The sequence below is a fragment of the Patagioenas fasciata genome, chromosome Z (assembly GCF_037038585.1).
Source record: "Patagioenas fasciata isolate bPatFas1 chromosome Z, bPatFas1.hap1, whole genome shotgun sequence".
Classification (NCBI taxonomy): domain Eukaryota; kingdom Metazoa; phylum Chordata; class Aves; order Columbiformes; family Columbidae; genus Patagioenas; species Patagioenas fasciata.
In genome coordinates, this window is record NC_092560.1 from 3,192,827 (window position 1) to 3,216,069 (window position 23,243).

At 38.4% G+C, this 23,243-nt stretch overlaps 1 protein-coding gene across 3 annotated transcripts in view; it reads right to left on the reverse strand.

Moving 5' to 3' along the window:
• ADGRV1 (adhesion G protein-coupled receptor V1) overlaps positions 1 to 23,243 on the reverse strand; it is a 275,120-nt gene that overhangs the window by 22,224 nt on the left and 229,653 nt on the right. For all 3 annotated transcript variants that reach the window (XM_071801945.1, XM_071801944.1, XM_071801946.1), the window contains one exon: positions 18,758 to 18,879. In XM_071801945.1, the coding sequence (XP_071658046.1) occupies positions 18,758 to 18,879 (122 nt within the window). The remainder of the gene's footprint in view (positions 1 to 18,757; positions 18,880 to 23,243) is intronic.

Below are 23,243 nucleotides of genomic sequence, written 5' to 3' on the forward strand. Positions count from 1 at the left end.
CATGCTGAATCTTGCAGTTTCTACCCAAAGCCAAAGCCATAAATTCCTTTCTGGCAAACTGCATTCAGCTCAGATTTAGTCTAAACTTGGCACAGGCTTACCTGAAAGGTTCAGAAACTTTGGCAAACCCTTAAAAAGGAGATTTGATTGAATACTCAGGATTCACTATAAATATTTTGCATAGCTGTCAGCATACTTGCAGCTACTCCCACACAACAGCCATTTGTACCTGCAATTTCAGTCCTGCAACTGGTGGAAAAGGTTGGGTTTTTTCTGTTTATTATTTGTTTGTTTGGTTGTTGTTGTTGTTTATTTTAAGAAGACAGATTCAATTTTTAAAAGACAGGAGTTCAGCGTGGAGATGGACTGAAAATACAAATGCTTAGCCAAACTTGCCAGATGTGCAGATTGAGCTAGAATAAGATTCTCTTACTTCCTTCCAATGTAGCCATTCCAGAAATATCAAGAAAACCGAAAGACCAAAGGTACAAACAGTAGGACAGGCATGATATGTGGAGGGCAAACGTGCAGAAGAAGCTTGCAATTCACCTCTGTAGTTCTGGCTGCAGTCCCTTGCTACAGAGCTCTGTGAGCTTCAGTAAATAACACCAACCACATGTGGCCACAGGAGGCTGGCAATAGCCAAGAGCAGATAAGCAGGTTGGCATCTCATTGTTCCCCATCTCTGCCCCATATCTCAGCTGAAGACATGAGGAAGAAATTGTTGCCCCTGAGGGTGGTGAGAGCCTGACCCAGGTTGGCCAGAGAGGTGGTGGATGAACCATCCCTGGAGACATCCCAGGCCAGGCTGGACGGGGCTCTGAGCAACCTGAGCTGGTGAAGATGTCCCTGCTCATGGCAGGGGGACTGGGGGAGCTGGGAAGGTCCCTTCAACACAAACTATTTTATGATTTATCATTCTGTGATTCCTTCCTGCATAGGCTACAGAAATCATGGACAGCATTCACTGAGGTCTTCTTTGCATTAGGTTCTTCTTGGTTTTTTGTCCTATACGGAGGACCAGTCTGATGGCAGAAATCGACTGGATCACACAGACCATTTTTCTACTGATGAACTTTGATTAAGGGAGTGGAGCATCTGCCGTGTGAGGAAAGGCTGAGGGAGCTGGGGCTCTGGAGCTGGAGAAGAGGAGACTGAGGGGGGACTCATTCATGGGGATCAATATGGAAAGGGGCAGTGTCAGGAGGATGGAGCCAGGCTCTTCTCGGTGACAACCAGTGACAGGACAAGGGGTAATGGGTTCAAACTGGAACACAAGAGGTTCCACTTAAATTTGAGAAGAAACTTGTTTGGGGTGAGGGTGTCAGAGCCTGGCCCAGGCTGCCCAGGGAGGCTGTGGAGTCTCCTTCTCTGCAGACATTCAAACCCGCCTGGACCCCTTCCTGTGGAACCTCAGCTGGGTGTTCCTGCTCCATGGGGGGATTGCACTGGATGAGCTCTCCAGGGCCCTTCCAACCCCTCACATTCTGGGATTCTGGGATTCTGTGAACCTTACATTAAGAAACTAAAACCAGAAAGACCAAAAGCTATAAGGTTTTCCCTCACATATTTTTCAAATGCATTCTCTGTAAACACCTAGAAATACCAGAGGTCATAAGTTAGCACATATGCTTTACAAAATTTTGCAAACATTCACTCTCATGCTTGCTTTCCAAGGTAAACTTTACAACCCTACATTTCAGCTCACAGATTGCAATTTAAGCCTACTGCTGTTTTCACTTCTTCCTCAAACAGAACAGAAACGGATGAAAAAGCCTTTGTCACCTCTGCCCCTCTGTCAAGAGATTCCCTGACTAATAGAGTTAGAGCATTTAATTCTCTAGTTATACCTGAAAGAAAGCTGAAAGCTACCAAAGGAAAGCAATACTCAGGAGGGAAGCTGGAAATTGAAGAAACTACATTTGGGGACCATACAAAAAAACATCACTGAATACAGGTTATTCTTGCCCACATAAAAAGGTCAAAGGAAGTGCTATTCCTGCAGCACATTAAGGTATTATTTTTATTATCATTTTTGTTAAGGTAGTAATTTCTTCTTCTGTGTATTAATGACAAATACAAAGATTTAAAAGAAATAGGGAATTGAAAGTTGGTGTGGACAGACAGGAAGAGTCAAAAGAGAAACTAACTTTGTGTTTGTTGATGAACTTTTACTTGCAATTACAGAAAATCTCAAAACAAAGAGCTAAAGGCTAAGAGCTATTGCTATAAAAAAACATTTATTCCCTTTAACTGGTTCTTTCAGTGTCATCATCTCTCTTATGCCTAGTTATCTCTTTATTTCTTGTTATTCTGTGACATGTTACTGAGAAATTGGATAGAAGGTTTATTTAGCAGCATTTTGCTGCAGTACCGTGGAAGAGTAAAAGTGTAACTGACTGGTGCATCCTCAAAAGCCATAAACACAACTAAACTTCGAGAAACTCCGGCTTGGAGAGAACCCAAGGGTCGTGGATTACTGGTATAATTGTTTTCCATACCTGCTGCCTGGATGTTGTAGGGCAAGAGGGGTAGGAATAAGGTGTCTGTAAAACTCCAGTATTCTCTGACTATTGGGAAGGCCTTTTGGAGCAGAGAGCTGCAGCCACACAGCGCTGTAAGGAGACAGCTGATTTTAATGAACATTACTGTAGATATTTACCGCCTTTCTGCAGCTTCAGAGACAGCAGACAGCAAGCCTTATTTATAAAGCAGGAAGTTAACACTCTTTTGGTAGGGATGCTCCTCAAAAAAAGGGAAATGTGGGCAAAAATAAGGACAAGGACTAGTCATGCTTCCATATCTGACAAGTGGGTGAACAAGAGTAGGTGGAGGTATAATAATATATTTTGCTCTCTCATTGAAATACTTCACTTCCTGGCTATTTTTTCTCCCTCCATCCTTGCCCCCCATCTGTGCAAAGAGAGGAATAACTGGATGAATAAAAACCTCCTCAAAAGCTGATGAGATCTCATTTCACTGGGAGTCTTACTCAAAGTAAAATTAAAACCAAACTCGCATTAAATATGGATATTATGTCAGCCTTATATGAGAAACTTTTGTTTAGAGCATTTTTTTTTTAGAAATGGTAGCCCTAAAGCTTTCCAGGATTTGCATTTGTGAGTTACAACTTCTTGGGGTTTTTTAATGGAAAAATCATTGGCACAAAAATGTACACCAGGACTTTCTAAATAGACTCTGATAAAAACACCACTACGAAGCTATGAACAAAAGAAAAATGTGAAATTTACAGAAATAGAAAGGGAATGAAATGAACATTTAGGCAATTCCATTGTCTGACTCTAAACAGGGACCACTCTACGATTCTGATAAAAGAACAACACTTGGGATACTAATCAACTTATATATATACACATGTATTTCAAAACTAAGCAATTGGAACATTTCATTTCCAAGCCTTGGTGTATTTATTGAACTTTGCAGAAATGCAGCTCTACTCATTGTTGACAACAGATAGTTTAAGTCATGAAACACCCATCAAACTGTTGGTTCTTCGTGTTCTTGGAAAACAAGAAGTTGCTTTCTCTCTTGGAAATTCTTTCTAATGGATTAATGCCAGAAGTGACCTAAGATATGTTTGCAGCACTAAACAGAAGAATTTGCATATGACCCACTCCTTCTACCCATGGAGCATTTCTTAAGAGGAAAAAATGACAGGCGCTGTTGTTCTGGTTTTATTTTAGCTTCGTTTTTCCTATTACTTAGCATGGAATACGTGTCCCTTTGAGATCTCCCTCTTTGTGTCAGGGCTCTGGATCACCACCTACTCCATCCCAGCACCCTTGTATGGCAATAACTGCTGGCGCTGCAGTATCGTGTTTTCTCATTGCAAAACTGCACCCAGTGTTTGACAGAGCCATCCAACGTAAAGCAAACACAGCTGCCAACTCCAGAGCTGCATGCTGGGTCAAGAAGATGGTACAACCAGAATAAGTCCTTCATTATTATTATTATTATTATTATTATTATTATTATTATTATTATTTCTAAAACTCTATCGCTTTTTGACTTTTCTTCCTTTGTGGAACATCTCCCATTTCTGCCATTATCCCTCCTCCAGTCAGTGGTGGGATGTAGATGTCTCACCTTGTTCCTCACAACCAGCACATGGAGGTTGAGCTCCACCAACCTGGAGGCACCTACGGGTCAGACCAGGTCAGGAACATGGACATAATCAGGCTCCCACCTCCAGCCTGTGCATGTTCAGGTGTTTGTAACCAAGTTTTGGCTCCTTGCAGAAGTTAAGAGAAAAGACGGGCTGATGAGCGAGTAACAAAAAGGCTGGTGAGAGATAAAAACAATCTCTGGAGGGAAATGGAAGGAAAACCTGAAGTGAGATGGGGAAACTTTGCCAGGCAGGTGGATTTTGAAGAAAACATAAAGTCAAACATAACGCCTACAAAACCCATCTATATAGGCAAGTACTTAGAAATCTCACAGCCTGGTGTGGCAGTGCCATTTCACATACTTAATAATGACAATAATTCATATAATTTAATGAATGTAGAAGTCCATATGGGTGATGTTCATCATTCTGTTCCAGAGACAACAGTCAAAATGGTGACAACCTGAGCGTTATTCTGCTTTCTCTGTTCTTATGTCAGGCACAGTGTCTCCACCACCACCACCGGGATGGTGGTTATTGCCACAGGCTTTCTCAGAAAAATTCAGTTTAATGTGATATAATGACACTCCAAAAACTGGCCAAGCCAGTTTCTCCAAGTGCTCTCAGGAGAACCGTAGCCTCCCGTCTTCACATACCAACCCTCTGCCGCACCGCCACTCCATGCTCTTTGTTAGGAGTGTTTCATATCTGCAAACAGCCCGTGAGTTTTGTTTTGCTGCTTTTTTTGGTATTTTTTGTTGTTGTAGTTTTGTTTTCTTATTGTTATTTTGAATGGCTTTTTGTGCTTTTGTTTGCTTTTTTGCTTTTAAGGTGGTTTCTGCGTTGTCTAACACACAACAAATAGTTTTTTGCGTACCAAAAATACATATTCTGTTTATCCATAACTATCTATAACTATGTATGTATAACTAACAACCTAGATGCCATGTAAGTTATTTTAAAAAGACAAACTAGGCACAGGTACAATTGTTCTTTGAACATGGTCAGTGAGTAAGGCAAGTTTTAAGATAGAGATGAACTTCCATCGTAGGCCTTAGATAGCTCTGATCCACATGGACGTGCCTCTGAATTCAAATATAGAGCTACCCAAAGCACATATATTCAGTTATTTGCAGCTACACGACAGTGTCAGATTAAGCTTCATGTGTAATGAATTAATACATGTAAAATTAAATGTAAAATTACATTACTAGACGTAAAATATTTGGTAAGGATAATAACATTTTTTCCCTCTAATTAAATATGTAAAAAAACAATGAAGATCATATTTAACAATATGAATTAAGGCAACGAAAAGCATCTACTTTGTGTCATACTTATGTGCTGCCTTTACTGAAGATATAGAATGAATGGAGGTTAATTTGGAATGGAATCTATTAGGAAAATGAAAAAAAGTACTGGTGGTAGCAAGCTTTCCAAACTTTGCTGAAAGCAACAGAAAATAACTTAGATTATGGTTTCATGTCACATATGGGTGTCACAGATACACCACTTCAACTTCAGTACCAAAGAAATGCTATAATAAAATCCAGTATAAGCATAAAAAAGAAGACAAGTTGCCAGTCAAATAACCATGCAATGGTCAGTAAAACAAAAATGTCACTTGTGGAAGGAATTTTTATTTGTGGCAAAGGGACTTGAAGCAGGCGTAATCGTTAATTACTATTAGTTCTAAGATAATTGGCAGAATCTGTTTCAAGATTCTACCTAAGAATAGTTTTTAAATGGTAAATTAACCGTTAATATGTGATACAGACATGTCTTTATGCTTTGCAGATGTTAGCAAGTGGCACAGCTGTTGTGATAATTATAGAGCAACCTGCTGGATGTTAACACTTCGTGCAACAAAGCACTTAGCAAAGCACCCGTAAACCTTAATCATATGTGTGAAAGTGAAGTTTTAATGCAAAATAATATTTAACGCAAGCAGAAACACGAGCCAAGGTTCTTGTTAAGTCACTGGAATAAAATATCTTATCCAGTTTTCTAACTAAAGTATCCCGTAGGACATGAACTGAGTCTCATTTCAGCATTCAGGAGGAGAGGATATAGCAAACTTACACGCTGCTTTTTTTCTGTGATTATTTTTGCCCTTTTGCCTTCCTGGGTTCAGCAAGGAATAGCAATGAAGACAGCAGGGAAGGTATAGGCCTATGAGATTAATTTAATTAACTTAAGCAATTATTTACTTAATCTTCTGGCTCAGCAGTGCGGGCGATGAGATTACTCAGTGGGATGAAATATCCCGCAAAACACACCTCAACCCCAAATTGCAAGACTCTTCCATCCTTTACACAGAGTCTTTGTCTATTGGCACGATGACTGATCCTTTTTTCTTGTTAAAAAAATGACTGAACCATTTAACACCTACTTAAACGCTGTTTTGAAGAGCTGCAGTATACGGTGTAACTTGGGTTTTATGTGAACAAAGCCAATAAAAATAATCTTTGACTATGCTGGATGGCTCAATCTATACAGGTCACACACAGAAATCACATTCTTGACAGAAAGCTACAACTATAATCCTGGGATTTATTTATTTCTTGTTTTTGCACTGTTTGTATTGTTGCTGTGCAAGGAGGAATTTCCAGGGAAATTAGATGTTACTTAGTGTTAAGTACCACATTATTTTCTTCCAGTACTTGCTTGGCATTTTTAGCTATTACAAATCATTTTTACAAACTAAGCCAAGCCATGTTAGCAAAGTCATTAAACAGCTTTTGCTAATGCTCTTTTCCCATGAAAAGGAGGGCGGCAATCTGAAGCAAACCAAAAAGAGATGTTCCCAGCAAGAGAAGGGTCTTTATTTAGATTATACTGAAAATCATTCATCCCACAGCTCCTTCTACTCTCTACTGTTACAGGGATTTAATGAACTAGTAGCACTGCATTTAGCTTCCATTTAGAAAACACAATCCATTAAAAAAATACAGTACTTGTGTCAATACAGACTAAGAGATTGGTAGTAATATGGTTTAATAAAACTAAACACAAACCTGAAGTGTAGGAGCTGTTAAATCTGCTTCCTATTAGCAAGTAAGCTGGGCCTATACAAGTAATTTGTCTTCCCATGGCTTTTATTCCAGCCATCTATAAAACGGAGATGATAATATCCATCTCAGAAGGGCACTCTGAGGATTGACGGGCTGGTAATTGACACTGCTGCAGAGCAGACATGACCACTTATAGGCCAGGTGAACTATAAAATAATAATTTATTCTCAGTTTTTCATATATTATGTGCAGCAGACAATGAAGGCAATTTTTTTAGCACAAATACAAAAAGGGGGAATTGTAGGGGACTACGGTGGGTCCGTCGATTCCCTGACAGAAGGCATGGAAACCGAAATTAGCCTTGAAGATATGAAGGCCTACCCGTGAGAAAGATGGGAGTAAAGGAGTATCTGGAGATGCTAAGGATGTACCCGTGAGAGAGAAGGGAGTAGAAGAGTAACACTGATGATAGCAAAATTAGCCAATGAGATGTTACTGCTGTAACTTGTAACCAATAGTGAAGAGACACATGAATGGGTAAAACTGTATAAAAATGCACTTGTGGCAATAAATGGCATCTACTACTTTCATCCTGGAAGAACTTGTTCTATGTCATTTGCCTGTCTGAACCAAGACAATTACGTCAATGTATATCATCATGATAATTTTCACCAGCAGAAAATGACTAATCGTGAGTGCTTTGAAACACTACAATATACGAAATTAAAATTTATATTTCTTTAGTGAAAATACTGCATTTCTCACATTTGTTATTTTCCGTATTTTTCAAATATCCATGAGTTTTCCCAAACACACAGGATAAGATCTGTGTTTTTTTCTACAAATAGATATTCTGAGAGGGAAATCTATCAAAACTTTTGTTACTTCAAATATTTCTAAAATCTTGTGAGGGCTACACTAAAGACACCTTCTCAAATGTGTCCTAAGGTAAAACAGAGTAGTTACGTGTTTTTTCAAGGGATTGAGAGAATAACTTCAGGTAAAATTCAGCAGATATGGACAGATCTCAGATAAATTACTTTTTAGACTATTTCTACACTGATTCCTAAGAAAACCTCAAGTGTTCCAAAAGTCTCATCAAGACTCCATGGCCTCCCTACATCCTATGCTACTGTAGCCTATATGAAGTATACCCACACTGTACTTATTTGCAAAACAAAATCCCTGCAGAAATGTGGACACAGATGACTTGTTTCTCCTACTGAGATTACCTGTTTCTTAGGGAAAAATGGAAAAAAAATGTCCTGAGGTGGTCAAAGAATTATTGGAATGGGTGCTAGCAGACTTTCTGTTCTCAACATATGTGATGTCTAGATATAATTTTTTTAAAACCTATGCAGAATGGGTCAAAGAAACATGTGCAAAAGGACAAGGTTGTCTTTGGGATTAAATCTTGGTAGAGTTTAAAGGATGGGACTGGGTTCCAGCCATGGGGGGGGAAGCTTCTCTGCTTGTTTCAGGATGCTCCACAGCGATGGTCCTTAGTGTGCACTGCCAGTTATGACTTTTATGGACAAACAGTTAAATATTCAACCTGCTCACCTTCTTGGTGACCCACTCTTAGGTCTCTGGCTACAAAAGCTTGTTGTCTCCTATAATGCTGGCTTGTCACCTAATCATCTGCTTGTACTGCGTGTCCTGCATGTCCATTTCTTGTCCCACATCAGTTTATAGACACATCAGGGCACAGGACATCTTTTTGTTCTCTGTTTATACAATATTCAACACAATGAAAGCCTTGTCCATTCATGAACTCTACAACACTACGGTTAACACATAATCACGGTTTCCACTTCCAAATAATTGTTAGGCATTAGCATTTACTGAGAAGAAAGTATATAACCTGTTTCCCCAAAAATAAGACAGGGTCTTATATTAATTTTTGCTGCAAAACATTACTTTTTTACATGTATAGCTGCCTGGACACTATTTAAACTGACTTTTAAAATGAACTGTAACTAAGGCTTATTTTTGGAGTAGGGCTTATATTTTGAGCATCCTCAAAAATCCTGAAAAGTCATGCTAGGGCTTATTTTCTGGGTTAGGTCTTATTTTCGGGGAAATGAGGTACATGCCTGGCTAAAGCAGGTGCTCCTAACCTGACATTATTTCTCAAGAATTTAGCAGATGTTCATCAGCAAAGTAATACTGTAATAAGGAAAGGACAAAGCACTCACCATTAAGGGGCAACCTGAAAGTAACCAGTTCCTAAGATCACTATTAATTGTGTTGGGTTTTGCTGGGATTTTTTTAGAACATAGAGACATTTCTATTTAACAAAATATTAGAGTATAAAGACCCTAAATACTGATGTGTTACACTAACTAAAAGTAATGTGAAAGCAGGAGCCTCACACATCTGGTGAAGCATCCTCTGGAATCAAATTTCTATTTTGCTGACCACAAAAACAGCCTTTGGAAAGTGGTGTATTAATTTAGATGCCTAGAGGTGGGGACTGTGACTACCCCTTTTTTATTTACTGATCAAAATTAAATGGCATAATTCAGAATAGACATATAGGCACATAGTCATTTCTGTCACATATGTTGGCCTATTCAGCTAATCATAGGTGGTTGCACAAAAGCTGGTGTGAAAATGGCAAAGCTTAGCAGGAAAGCAGAAGTCTCCATGGTGAGAATCACTGCTTTTCTGCCATCTTTCAGAAGTCAGGAATGAGAAAAAGGTCCTGCAAGAGCTGCTGGTTCCACTCCACTCAGAAAGGAATCACTCTGCCCATTAAAATGCCAATTTTCTCTTTTCTGAAACAAAAAAGATTAATCCTAGAGGGTTCTGGGGCATAAGAAATACTGAACTTTCAAAATCCTCTGCTGGGTATGCAGAATATCTGAGCATGTTTTAGGCTGTGTGGTATACAATTTTCAGCCTACTGCTCTGTTGCACGTGTTTTTAAAGCACAATCACAACATTAGAAAGTCACCAGTGTTTTATTTACAGACACACTCACACACAGAGAGAAAAAAGATGATACCCCCCCACACCCCAAAACTTAGTCTTCTACTCACTCTGCTTTAAGAAGACACACAAAGAACAAATAAAAACCAGCTTGGTTCCTAGTTTTGCAATTGAGGATCTAATACATCTCTGTCACTAGAACTTTCCATGACTCTGTTGTAACAGCAAGACAACACATCTGAAGATTTAAACAAATAATCCGCTGACAGTACGAGCTGATTTGGTGCTTTTTTTTAATCCAATTGACCTTTGTCAAGGCAAAGGCAAAAGAGCAACACTTGACATTTTGCTCAAAAGAAAGAAAACATAATTTAGCAATTTTCTTCCCACTGTGGTTAGCTCCAGCTTCACAGTTGCTCAACTTTTTCCAGACAGAAATGATTTGCAGTCCTCACATGCATTAGAAATCTTCCTGAGAGAGCTGCTACTAAGGGGTTGTATTCAGATCTCACATTTAACTGTTGACATGTTCCCCCTTGGCCAAAAAAATCCATCACAAAAATTCAGTATGGAAAGAAAACACTGACAACATCACGTTTAAATAGTTTCAAACAGACTTTGGAATGAATTTATGACAGTTTGGTTAATGTGTTCCTTAAACTTATGGTCCTTTTGTTAATAAAAGGAAATACTGAAAATCTCAAAGAATTTAGGGGTATGAGATCACAGCCACTCTCAGAGTTTCTGAGCAGGTTAGATGTTTGACTCTTTGCCCATACAAATCACAGCTGGCAGAGCACTGTGCTAATAGATGTAGTCAAAGTGAATTTAACTTTGAAAGTGACAAGAGAAATACTCTCAGGCTTCTGAAATAAGATTTTGGAATCCCTGATGACCACTAATAATTTTTTTATACTCCTACCATATACAGAATTCATCTCTTGGACCTACAGGTTCAGAATGTCCACAGGATCCCAAATAATACATCACCGGTACCTTTTACAAGGCATTTCTATTGTTGTTGGGTAAAAAATTAGCATCACATTTACTTCTTTCAAGCCTGTATTATACCAGTGATTTGCATTTCTCCTGCGACAAACCAATACACCCATCTCGGTTATTTAAAATTTATCAACTTATAGGAGAAATTGCTTCACTATGAGTATCTTAGTTCATAATAACAGAATCACAGAATCAGCTGGGTTGGAAAAGCCCTCAGAGCTCATCCAGTCCAACCCTTGGTCCAACTCCAGTCCATTGACCAGATCATGGCACTAAGTGCCATGGCCAATCTCAGTTTACAAACCTCCAGGGACTCTACACTTGGTGTTTCCAGGTCTCACACAGTTGCTGTCAACTCATTCCACAGTCTACAAATCCTCCCTTTCATTGCATAGGATACATCAGTCCTCTAAATCACCAACAACTCTTAAATTTGTCTAATCAAAAAGTTATATTAGCATTTTTTCTGCCACAGTCGCAATGAAATTCAAGTGAAGATAAGTATCAAGATGCAATATTACTATATTTTTTTTTATTTTTTCCCTTTACTTTTATCGCTTCAGTTTTGATGTGGCACTGTATCAAATACCTCCCTAAGAGCCGAAGAGATTTACTGCATTTCCTTTGTCTGGATTAGCAGATAATGTCTTGGACTCGTATGCCTAACTTCATTACATCCAAGTTAGATTTTATCTTACTTTAACTATTTGATCTTTAATTACAAAACTGATGTCTAGCTAGCTGTTTCTAGCTGACAGAGTAAAAATATATCTAGCATATAAGATATAGCAGAGTGTATGTTGTGGCATAAAAAGATTTTGCTGATGTCTAGAGGTGTCTCAGCTTTATTTCAAAGATCCTTTGCTTATTCTATTCTAAAATGCTTCTGAGTCAAAAGCAAACTATATATTTATATATTATGTCACTGTTTCAAAAAGTAATTGTTTATTTTGGCACACCACCTCCCCTTTAATCCTAACACAACCTGTTAGGGCTCACAACAACACTTCTTTAGAAGAGAGCACTTCTGAAAAGAATCCTTTGAACGGTTTCTTTCAGGCTAACTCTGTCCTAATTTAGAAAATTTCTAATTAATTATTTCCTAGGTTGGCAAAACTGTTATCAGTTGTACTTAGAGAACTTCTTTGCCCCCACTGGAAATTAAGCATTTGCAGTTTATCTGCATGTAGATTAACGTAAGAAATTTATTTAAAAGTTAATGTAAGAAAAAGCTGTGAAGGCTTGGCCTCGCTGATGTTTTCACTCCCACAATCCAGAATTCCACTAAGTGTTCAAACTTATTAAACGGACAAAGAGTACATACTGATAAAACAACTTATTTTATACTGGTTTGTTTTTCACTTATTAAACAAGTGAGCCATACTCAGTTGTTTTCTTTCCTTCCAGATATAGTATGTCTGAAAGAGAATCCAAGCCCCCAGAAACAACATAGGAATCTACTTTATTCCACATATGTCAAAATGCAAAGCCTGTTTTGGATGTGTATTCTCTTTTGTTTCTGGAGTAGTGTATAAATCCTTTGGGCTGTGTTTAATTGTGTTTGATTTATGCACTGAGCTGACAGAAGAGGGTTTGGTATTGCTTGTCCTGTTTCTACTTTAACAAGCTTATGTGCTTTTCTTGATATTCTCCTTATAGTTCACCTTATCCTGGCAATTCTATGATGACCTAATTCCTTTTACTGGAATTATCTGCTGTGCAGAAACACATTTTGCAAAATCTCCAGGCAGCCTTTTGCAGCCCGTCATATTTACTTACGTCTTATGTCTGTCTAGTACTTGATTTTATTTGTTTTTGTATGTCTTATATCATTGGAATTGCTGTACAGGATCATCTGTTCCATCTCTGACTCATCAGGAGATGCTTCAGGAAGATATCACAAGAAACAGGAAGGGAACCTATTTATAGTGGTGGCTTTCTCAGTGTCCTCTGACATTTAAATAGCATGTTCTAGGAGAAAAAAACATATCTTTCACATAAAGCTGGTGCTGGCATGAGCTTCATAAACCATATAGTTTTGTTTATTTTCTTTACTACACTAATATAATGCACTTACAAAACTATATTTGTTCTCTTCGTGCTTTCTCAGTATGCTGTACTTGTTTTCTTCTAAAACTATGGCTTATTTATTTCTCTTGCTACATTTAAATTCTGTTCTTCCATAACAGGGATATTCCTCTTTATATATCTATATATATATCTATATATATATATATGTTTTGTTTTTTTTTTTCCCCCACAATATCTACTAGTTTTCTCTGACATTTTGTCTCATTTCTTACATGAGCTAGCCCTCCATTCTGGTTTACCTCTTCTATTTTAATTAAAGGAGCTGGTAAATCACATCTACTCCAGGTTTGGGTGTGCACCTGTTCGCTCACTTTCTGTTTGCACATATTTCTTGTTAAAGGTATTGCAGGCTTTTCAAACATTTGTACCTGGACTCCTGAATCTTCTCCTACTGTAATCCACTACAAATAAGTTGACTTTTAAAAATTGTCGTATTAGGCAAATCAGCCATTTTGCCCAGTTTGGAAAACTACCAGTCAACTCTTATTGCCATATTTTTTCCTGTGTTTCTTGGGAAGATGCACTTTACATGTAACAGTGTTGGCCATTATATAGGCACGAGTCATTCTGGTGTGCTCAAACACAGAGCGGGCGAAGAGCTTTTATAACACCCCTATCTGCATCAGCCAAAACGACAAATACTGTAGTTAACAATGAGATATCTCCCACTCTTGATTAACTTTTTTTCTGATTAAAAATTGCTGAAAAATGGAGGTTTGTTACCATTGATGGGTAACATTTCAGTATTTCACAAAAGCAAGGTTTTGATTCAAAAGGACTTATTGAAAAAGTTAATTTATTGCTGGGGCAAGGACGTGGTGAAGCTTCATGGGTGAAATCTGGACAGGGGTAGCTTAGGGGTATCTAATACCTTCTTTGCACTGTAGGTCCAACTTAAATTATAAGAGAGAGAACTGAGGTGAGCAGTGCAGTTTGCTGGAAATACAGCCAAAGAATAGTGAAGATTATTATACTGAGAAATTTGGCTGTGGGGAAGAGGCTGAGAACAGGTCTGAAGGCTCAACCCAACCCCTCTGCAAACAATAGGAAGAGATCCACCCACCGCCCTGAACTTTGGATCCATCGAACGGCAAATACACCGCTCATGACGCGAGCTATGCAAACCAGAAACACCCTCCAATTGCATGAAAATCGGAGATCTTTTAGGTGTCTATGGTGTATGCAAAACAGCTTGTGAAATCCTAAACTTTAGAGACAAGCATGTAAGACAACAGCTTATTCTTTCTCTCCCGACCCCAGCAAATACCTTGTGAATAAGTGCACTTGGACAATCACATGTATAGAACAGAGGTAAATGTTTCTCTCAGTTTTACAAGTGCAAAGATGAGGAGCTGAGGCGTTTCACATAAGAACACAGAGTATGTTTCTGCAACATGGGTAGGATAATCAGGAGCACAATGCCAAGGAACTCAAAACATCAGATATCCCAGACTTGCTTCTTATCCTTTTCCTTCCATGCTTTTCTAAATTTATTTTTTCCTTTGTAAACCAGCTATTGTCCCCTCATGTGGCACGTTGTGTGTTTATTCCTGAATTTATTGGGAAAGGGTTGCTTTCCCCTCCATGCACTAGAAGAGCTCGTACTATAAACTCATCTCTTATGGGAACCGTTTCCTGCGGGAAGTGCTCGGAAGCAATCTGTCCTTAGTAGATGATTTTTCTATCAAGCGTATTTCCTAGGAAATGTATGTCACAAGGCTAAAGAAATAAATTAGATAACATGCAATGTCCTTCCAGTCCCCTGAGCTGGATCCATTTAAATACCCAACGCATTTTAATGGGTCACGTTCTGCTTCGTTACATGGTCCATAGCTCCTGAGCAGCAGGGAAACAGATCTCTGTTTCTCATAAACTATTTCATAATATCTTTCCTGTTGTGGAAAAGCTTTTAATGAATGCCGAATTGCTTTCCAGCTGAAACAGGGCATGTCATGTAACAGTGATGCCCACCAATAAACGGTAAAACAGCCTTTTATCACAGAAAAATGGCCTCGTTTTAAGGATCATTATGAATCCTGAGAGCTGATAAAACATAACGCATGTGAATGAGATGCCAACAGTATGCACTAAAAGGCAGCTAGATCCTCCCAAAATCATTATGAAAATGTATTACCCAGTGTTAAGTCACGTTTTCCTCTACCATTCCCAAAGAGCCAGGCTGGGATTAAAGGTTCAAAGGACACTAGAGAGGGCTTTATACAGCTGTACCTGCTTACAGCAAAACCTTCGTTTATCCAGTATGCAGAATTTGTAATACATAATTTTCCTCTACACAGTTTGCATACTGACATTTTCTCTAAGTAAGAAAATTTGGGGTTTCTGGTTTCTTGATGAAAAGCATAGATTAAAGAAATTTACAGTCTCTTCACCTTGTTCCTTCCCTGTTTTCATGCTGCATGTCTCCTCACCTGGATCACCCATCAGTTTGTCTGTTTCCTGGTAAGATAAATGCTAAGTTTTAAACAATATATGTGGGGTGGTTATTTAAAATGTGGAGTGTTCCAGGAAATGTTTTTAAAGTTATTTTATTGTGGATATTAACAAAGCACTGAAGACAAACACCTATTGAAACAAACATAAAACCTGTAGTAACATGAAAGAGCTACTCCGTATTTTTAATGTTCTGAGGGTAACCAACCCTAACAAGGTATATTTCCTTTTAAATATTTGCTAACTTTAGGCTTTAAAAAGTAATTTCCAACATCTAGTAATAAAAGCTAGTGAATACTGTGTCATTAAGTCTGAAAATTCCAGCAAAGGGTAATAAAAGTTTTTAAAAATTGAACTTGATTTCTTCATAGCTGTTTGAGTTGGTGCTACAGACCTCCATGTTTTTAATTTAAAATATTAAGCAGGAAGAGAGCATATATTATTATGAAATTATCGCATCTCCTTTCAGTAAAGGAACACTTATTTTATATTCGAGGTTTTACAGATTCTTTAGGGCTAGGAATAGCAAAAGATAACAGCTTTCTCCTTTTGATGTGGAAGACCAATATTGATGCAATTAGGATAGAATAGGGATGATAACCATTGGTGAAGCTGTTGCTCAAGTTGGCAGAGAGTTAAAAGAAGAATTATGGGCAGGACAATGTGGCATCACCATGGGTTTGAAACTAGGGCTCTGCTCCATGCACGGGGTTGCACAGCGGCGATAATGATGGAACGCAAGGATTCCTAATGAAGTTTCTGAATATACATTTCCCAGCTGTCCAGTTGAGGGTGGAGACGCTTTTGGGGACATGCCTCTGAAAAATTAGAAATGCACCTGCCCACAGAGGTTATTTGATCTTTGTGCACGACCCCACGCTGCTGCAGCATGCAGCCCATGGACAAACAGAGCTCTTGAATGTTATTTATGTCGGGTCCTTGAGTACCAAAACAATACACAATTGATATTGAAATATGAAACAATACACAATTCATATTGAAATATGAATTCATTCAGTTGCGTGGAACTGCGGTAGAAATATTTCTGACATGACAATACCCATTGAAAAGTTCCATCAGAAGCACACAGGAGTTATGTACTACATACCTGTCTTATTGTTATATACCTTTTGTAGGGACAAGCAATGCTCATGGGAGACCAGTCAGCTATCAAAGAAGAGGAAGGAAAGGAAGGAAAGAGAGGAAGGAAGGAGAGGAAGGAGAGGAAGAAGGAGAGGAAGGAGAGGAAGGAGAGGAAGGAGAGGAAGGAGAGGAAGGAGAGGAAGGAGAGGAAGGAAGGAAGGAAGGAAGGAAGGAAGGAAGGAAGGAAGGAAGGAAGGAAGGAAGGAAGGAAGGAAGGAAGGGAAAGAGAAAGAGAGAAAGAGAGAAAGAGAGAAAGAAAACGAACTCCTAAAACTCGATGATTTTTGAGTGTATGAATAGAAATAAAACTATATAAAGAGCAGCAAATTTAAGCAACTGAAAAACCTCACATGAATTGAGAAAATATTTCATCTCACTTTTAACTGTATCTAAACAAAATCCTAACTTTGGAGTGGTGCATTGCAAGCATTAGTCACGACTTTAACACAATTCTAGGCACACATTTGTATCTGTGTTTTTCATATCACCTGCTATCATATTGAACCACTGACACAATAAATCCCCACAGACCTTGTGGGTCTCGTATGTTATGATGTTTTCAACATCCTGGTTTACTTCTTGACCTTATTGCGTGAATTTGTGTCTTGAAACTGGCAACATTAATTAAAATAATAATAATTCTTTAGCTTTGAACTTTACTTGAATAAAATGAAATTTCAGGTTATATAAAGCAGACTAATATAAAGTCTCTTTTGGCAGTTACACAGAAGCGTCAACAATCTGGCAAAAAATGATACATTTCCCAAAGTACTCATATTCCTCTTCCCTAAATATGCCCTGGCAATAAAGTAATTATATCCATGCACATTGCAGTGTTCTGGAACTGTTTTACCCCTGCCATAAAATCTCAATTATAATTAATTACCCCTTTCAAAAATTTCTTTGTGAGATAGATCAATGTAACACAAACCCAGATGAGATTCTAGCAGTAACTCTTTTGAATCAATGTAAGTCAATATATACAGAATAGTTATATTGCAATATATACTGAATAATTAAATGTATTGCAAAGAGAATAAGCTACTTTATTTTTTTTCCTCCATTTAAAAAAAATCATTCTGACATGTACATTTTTTGAAATGTTTAGATTTCTCCTTAAGGAAACTCCCACCTTTTCAATATAAATCTAAGTTAAATTTGTTATGTGAAATTATATATTTTTAAATAATTTTTATTTAATGAGGTATAAAGATTTTTAATATAGGTAAATCAAACACGGTAACACACCTATTTCTCTTGTAAGAACGGCAGAGGAATTTGCACACCATGGATTTGGACACATGTATTTTTATTTCCTCATAATTTCCCTGTTTCCAGACATAATTTTGTCATCTGTGATACGCTATCCTCTGTTCAACAAACAGTTCCATAATGTGCAGTATAGCATTGAATTCAGTGCCATGCAGCACTGAATCCAGCTGAAGCGCTTGCACATGTAAAATTCTGCAAAAGGCTATTTGCATTTTTTAAAACTCATAGTCAACATCTGGTCTGTATTTGATTTTTTTTCAACAAAAAGAGCTTTGCTTTACAAAATGTATACTGTATGAGAAAACCTAAGCTTTGAGGGTCACCTCTAATAACAACAACAATAACAACAACAAATGAATATTGTGGTTATATATATATTTTTTTTCTTTTAAGTAGAGTTAACAGATACAGAAAATTGAATTACACAGTGTTTTTGCAAAGGCTGCAGATATTTCGGTTTTACTGCTATAACTATCCCAGTAATATATCACATACAAAACCAAGTGACTTTCTTTCCCAGTGTATTAGCTATGAAATTAAGTCTATGTAATTGTCCTGCTATTGTTTGAAAACAATGCATCCCTTGGTTTAATTTGCATTTATTTCAGAAATAAACAGAATACAAATTTCTTGCTTCTGCTGAAGCTGAGATGCCCGATATATGAGTAGGGGAGACGACCCCCAGCTCTGCGAAAGCACCGAAGGAAAAGGCGCCAGCTCTTACCTGCAGGCTGTTGAAGATGATGAAGAAGACCAACATCCAGAGGTGCCGGTAAGCCAGGTGCAGTCCACCCCACAGCCAGGTGACAGAAATCAGGGCAAAGAGGTACAAGACCAAGGGGATCTCTGAAAACCACAAAAACAGCATTTCAGCTGGTTGAGCCCTGGGGAAAAAACACTATTTTTTTTAAGCATCACCGTTGCAAGACCCAGTTTTGTTGTTTCTGGCCAACCTTGGAGTTCATTCTGCAGCGACGGGCAGCCCTTCACCTGCCCCAGCAGCCGGGCTTCCCAGGGCTTTAGGGATCCCGAATTGGACCAGGAGACCACCAGAAGGGCATGGCCAGATATAGGACATGGAGATGGAGGGGCCAGGGGGGCACAGCCCAGCTCAGCACACCAGGCATGTGTGGTTTGCAGGTGGGACGAGCACATGAGAGGTCGGAAAACACGCTGACCTCGGGGCAAGCACGGGAGGGCTCCTGGCAAGCGCTGGAAATGTCGGGAGGAAGCGGATTTTCAAGAATTGAAAGGAAAGGGGAAAGAAAGAAAAATCTCCAAACCATTATCAATACAAAAACTGTCACGGCTCTGGCAATTTACAGAATTACATGGAAATGATAAGAATAGCTTATTCTCTGATTTTTTTTGTTGATTTTAGTGCAAGTTGAACATGAGAAGCCATCTGGCCCTATAAAACTTTCAAGTGACAACCTCCACTCAGCCAAGGAGCCCCACAACGACAGACTTTGCACCACTTAACTCCACTCGCCTTCAAAAATATGTGCAGCATCCATCCTTAAGCACACGTAAATACAACGGCATTTTGTATCCCCTGCTGTATTTACGGCATAAAAGGAATCCTGGCAGGAAGCCATGTCCACATGGACAAAGACTGCAGAAAGGGCAGCAGAAATTACCTTTCGCCCCCACCCTCTCCTGTTGCTGACCCCACTGTGTTGACCATATTCATGGGGATGCTCCAAAGTCCGTGTTTGAGGAGCTCGGCCTCGCGCTGCCCCTCTTTTAATTAATTACGTGGCATCAGCAAAGAGCGGGGATGCACTTTTGGCAAACAGCATTCCCGAAACAGCAGTCTGGGGGCACTTGGGGCATTTTGTTTAATATTGTACAAATGCTGAGTGCATTCTGAATGCAGGAAAAAGCCAAAGTCAGGCAGTAGATGCTTCAGGGCTATAACTATTTATTTTGCAGAAATGTGTGTGTATATTTTTATAAACAAGGAAATGACTTGAAGCAAAGCACAATGTGAGCAGATACCATGTTCCTAAAGTTTATTAAAGCCCAGTATCGCTCAGTAAAACCTGGGGTGCAAACTTCACCCTGGGCTGTTTTGCAACCACTGCTTGATAGTATGACATAAAATTTAACAAAGACATGTATTTCCTTAATGAATTACAGTGAGACACTGCATTATGCATCTAAATTAATATTATGCTAGTGTAGTGGTAGCCTAGGACTAGAGGAAATAAAACCTAAATATTAAAATAAACTTAGCTCTTTGGAGCAGTTACCAAAGTAATGAATTTTCTATGGAGAAAAAAACAAACAATTAAACAAAGGCGAACAAAAAAGCCCATCAACTTACTCGGTTTTACTGGAAAAAAGACATAGCATCATTAAGAAAATCAGTTTTCCTAAGGAAAAGTGTTTGAAAGTTCATTTTTAATCATCGCTAAGGTACTCCTGTTTTCCCACTGATGTCTGAGGACACGGTGTAAACCCTCGCTGGTTTGGTCATTTGTAAATGGTGCTATTTCTGTGCTCTCCGTGGATGGAGGATGCAGCACTGTGAGCAGCTGGGGACATATAGCAGGGTGTGAGGAGCCTCCATGGGTGGGTACTGGTGCCTTGGAATGGCATTATAGTCATGTATTTCGTGTCACGGGAGATCTAAAGGATCTGTACGTGACCATTACATACAACACAGGACCTGTGAAAGATCCACTACTCATGAAGAGACAGATGGAGGCCAGAACTGTGGTTTTCTCAAATGACAGTTGATTAAGCACCTGAATCACTTCTCCCACGGGGAGGTGCGGTCTGGCCAAAAACCATGAATGGTCTGAGACTTCCCAAGAATCCCTGATCTGGAACACAACACTAATAATACATTTGGGTTTTTCAGAGCAGCATCAGATTAAGGCTCTGCACCTCTGTTATTTGTCTGGGAGGAACTTGATTTCATTGGATGAGTAGAATGGAAATGCAACGTATTTCTCATACCTCACTCCAGGGTCACTAGTATTCCTTACATGCAAAGCATCTGTCCCAAAGTCCCTTGGGCACTATCAAAAATCTCCTTGTGGCCTCGACGGATGTTGAAACAAGCTTTTCTTTAACAGCTACTAATATACGTGACCAACATCAGAATGCTTTTGCAATAATTAAAAGTGCAAAGCCCTCTAAAGTACCAGGTAGTCCAGTAAGGTGTAGAGCAATAAGTATTTCTTTTAAAACCACAGGGCATACACTAATTAATCCAGATACTTTCTAGATATGTACTTAAAAATGTTGACAAAAATCCGCAAAGAACTTGTAATCTCAAAATACTGAGGTTATAATAATAAAAAATTACCAAAATAAAAAGGAAAACATACATCAAGAAATGTTGCTCTTTGTAAATGTAATTCTAAAGGTAAATTCAGCCATTACCTGTAGAGTAACTAATTAAAATATTTGTTCACATGTATTAATTGAATGACTCAAACTTATTGCTTAGATCTCAAATTAATGCAATAAAATTTCGCTGCTTGTGAAGCTCAGCTGAAGGAATGGATAGGCAATTAGCTATTTCCAATGCACACAATTCTCATACTGTACATAAGACCAAAGTTAACAATTAAGAGAATTATGTCAGGATACTGAATGATGATTTGGCTCTTGTATTACTTTGCAATGTGGTTCAACTCAGGTGGGTGGCAGGGGAGGGAAGAAAGCAAATTGTGTAGGAAAAATTGCAAGTAGTAGAACATGCCAAAAATTAACACCATGATTTCTGCTGATGTAAATATTACCTGAGGAAAAATAACACAACACTAATCAGAACCCAGCACCTCCAGATTGTTGAGACCAGAGCTCACTGAAATAGCTGTGTACACAAAGCTAAAGGAAATGGAGCAATATAAATAGATCATATAATTTTGATGTACAATTCTCTGGCTTTGTTATCTTCAAGTGTAGGTGAGGGGAAGATATGATAAACTCAGTGCCATTTCAGTGGAATAAAGTTAGCACGTGTAATAACAGAATCAAGCTCACTGAAGCTAACAAGATCTCCATGGACTGTACCTTCAGTAATTTAGATAAGAGTTTATGTAACTAATACTACTCAGTACAAAGAAGTCAATTTATGTGTGCATTATAACAATAAAGATGGTCTGAAGATAACCGCTTTTTGCCAGGTGCTGAATGTTTATATAATTTACAATTCAGCTTTTACTCTGTCAGTCACAATTGTTTCATTATCAATATTGTAAAGGGTTAATACAGAGTTGAAACTCTGTCAGCACTTAAAGTCTCAGATATTTGAGTTCTCTTAACCCGTTTTGATCAGACAATTTGTTGTATTTAATTTAAAAAAAAGCTCAATTAAAAAACCAGACATATCAGAAAATCAGCAACAATGTCTTTTACATTTGTAAAAGCAGGCCTGCACAAAGTAAAAGGATGCCAATAAATAGGCTTGAAATGAACCAAAATAGTCTAGTTATGGGTGGTTTCCTTCATATGGAAAGAAAACCAACAGCTCCTTTCCAAACAAACTCGAAGGGTATTTTTGAGCAGATGAACCTTCACTAACAAGAACTTTACTCTAAATCCAAGTGCAAGGAGTCACCCTAAGACTACTTGAGCAAACCTTGGCACATAAAAGACCGCTGTGGAGCAGCCAACTCAGCATCAGTGTGAGGTAGGGGAGACATCATCAAGCAGCTCTGTTGGGCATTACATATTCAAATCATGCTGATCCACACTTTTTTTTTTTAAACCATTATCACACCTTTTTTTTAGTACTAGGAATGATGAAAGGCTATATTTAAGCAAAAGTCAGTCCACCCCCTCCTTAAATATATATAATATATATATGTATGCATGCATACATCACCATCCTGACGGTTCATGCCTCTCCCTGAAATATCTCCCTTTTTGCTTAACTACAAGCTTGAGAAAAATTGTTGGAGTTGACAACTCAATACAGATAAACACAGCTTATGCAGAACTAGTTGCAGGTTTTTAGAGCTTGAAAACTTACCATAGTCCAGCTTGTTATTTGATGAGGTGAAATTACATACATTCGATTTACCAAACAACTAAATGTGCCCACTGTTTCTCGCTTCTTACCCATTGCTGAGAAAATAATATTTTCCTTATCAACTTATCTGTAAAATGTATTTTTCTGCAATGCTTAGTGTTCTGAGGGCTGCAGTAAATTGTAATTGGTTTTTATGGGTGGTAAAACTGTGGTTTTG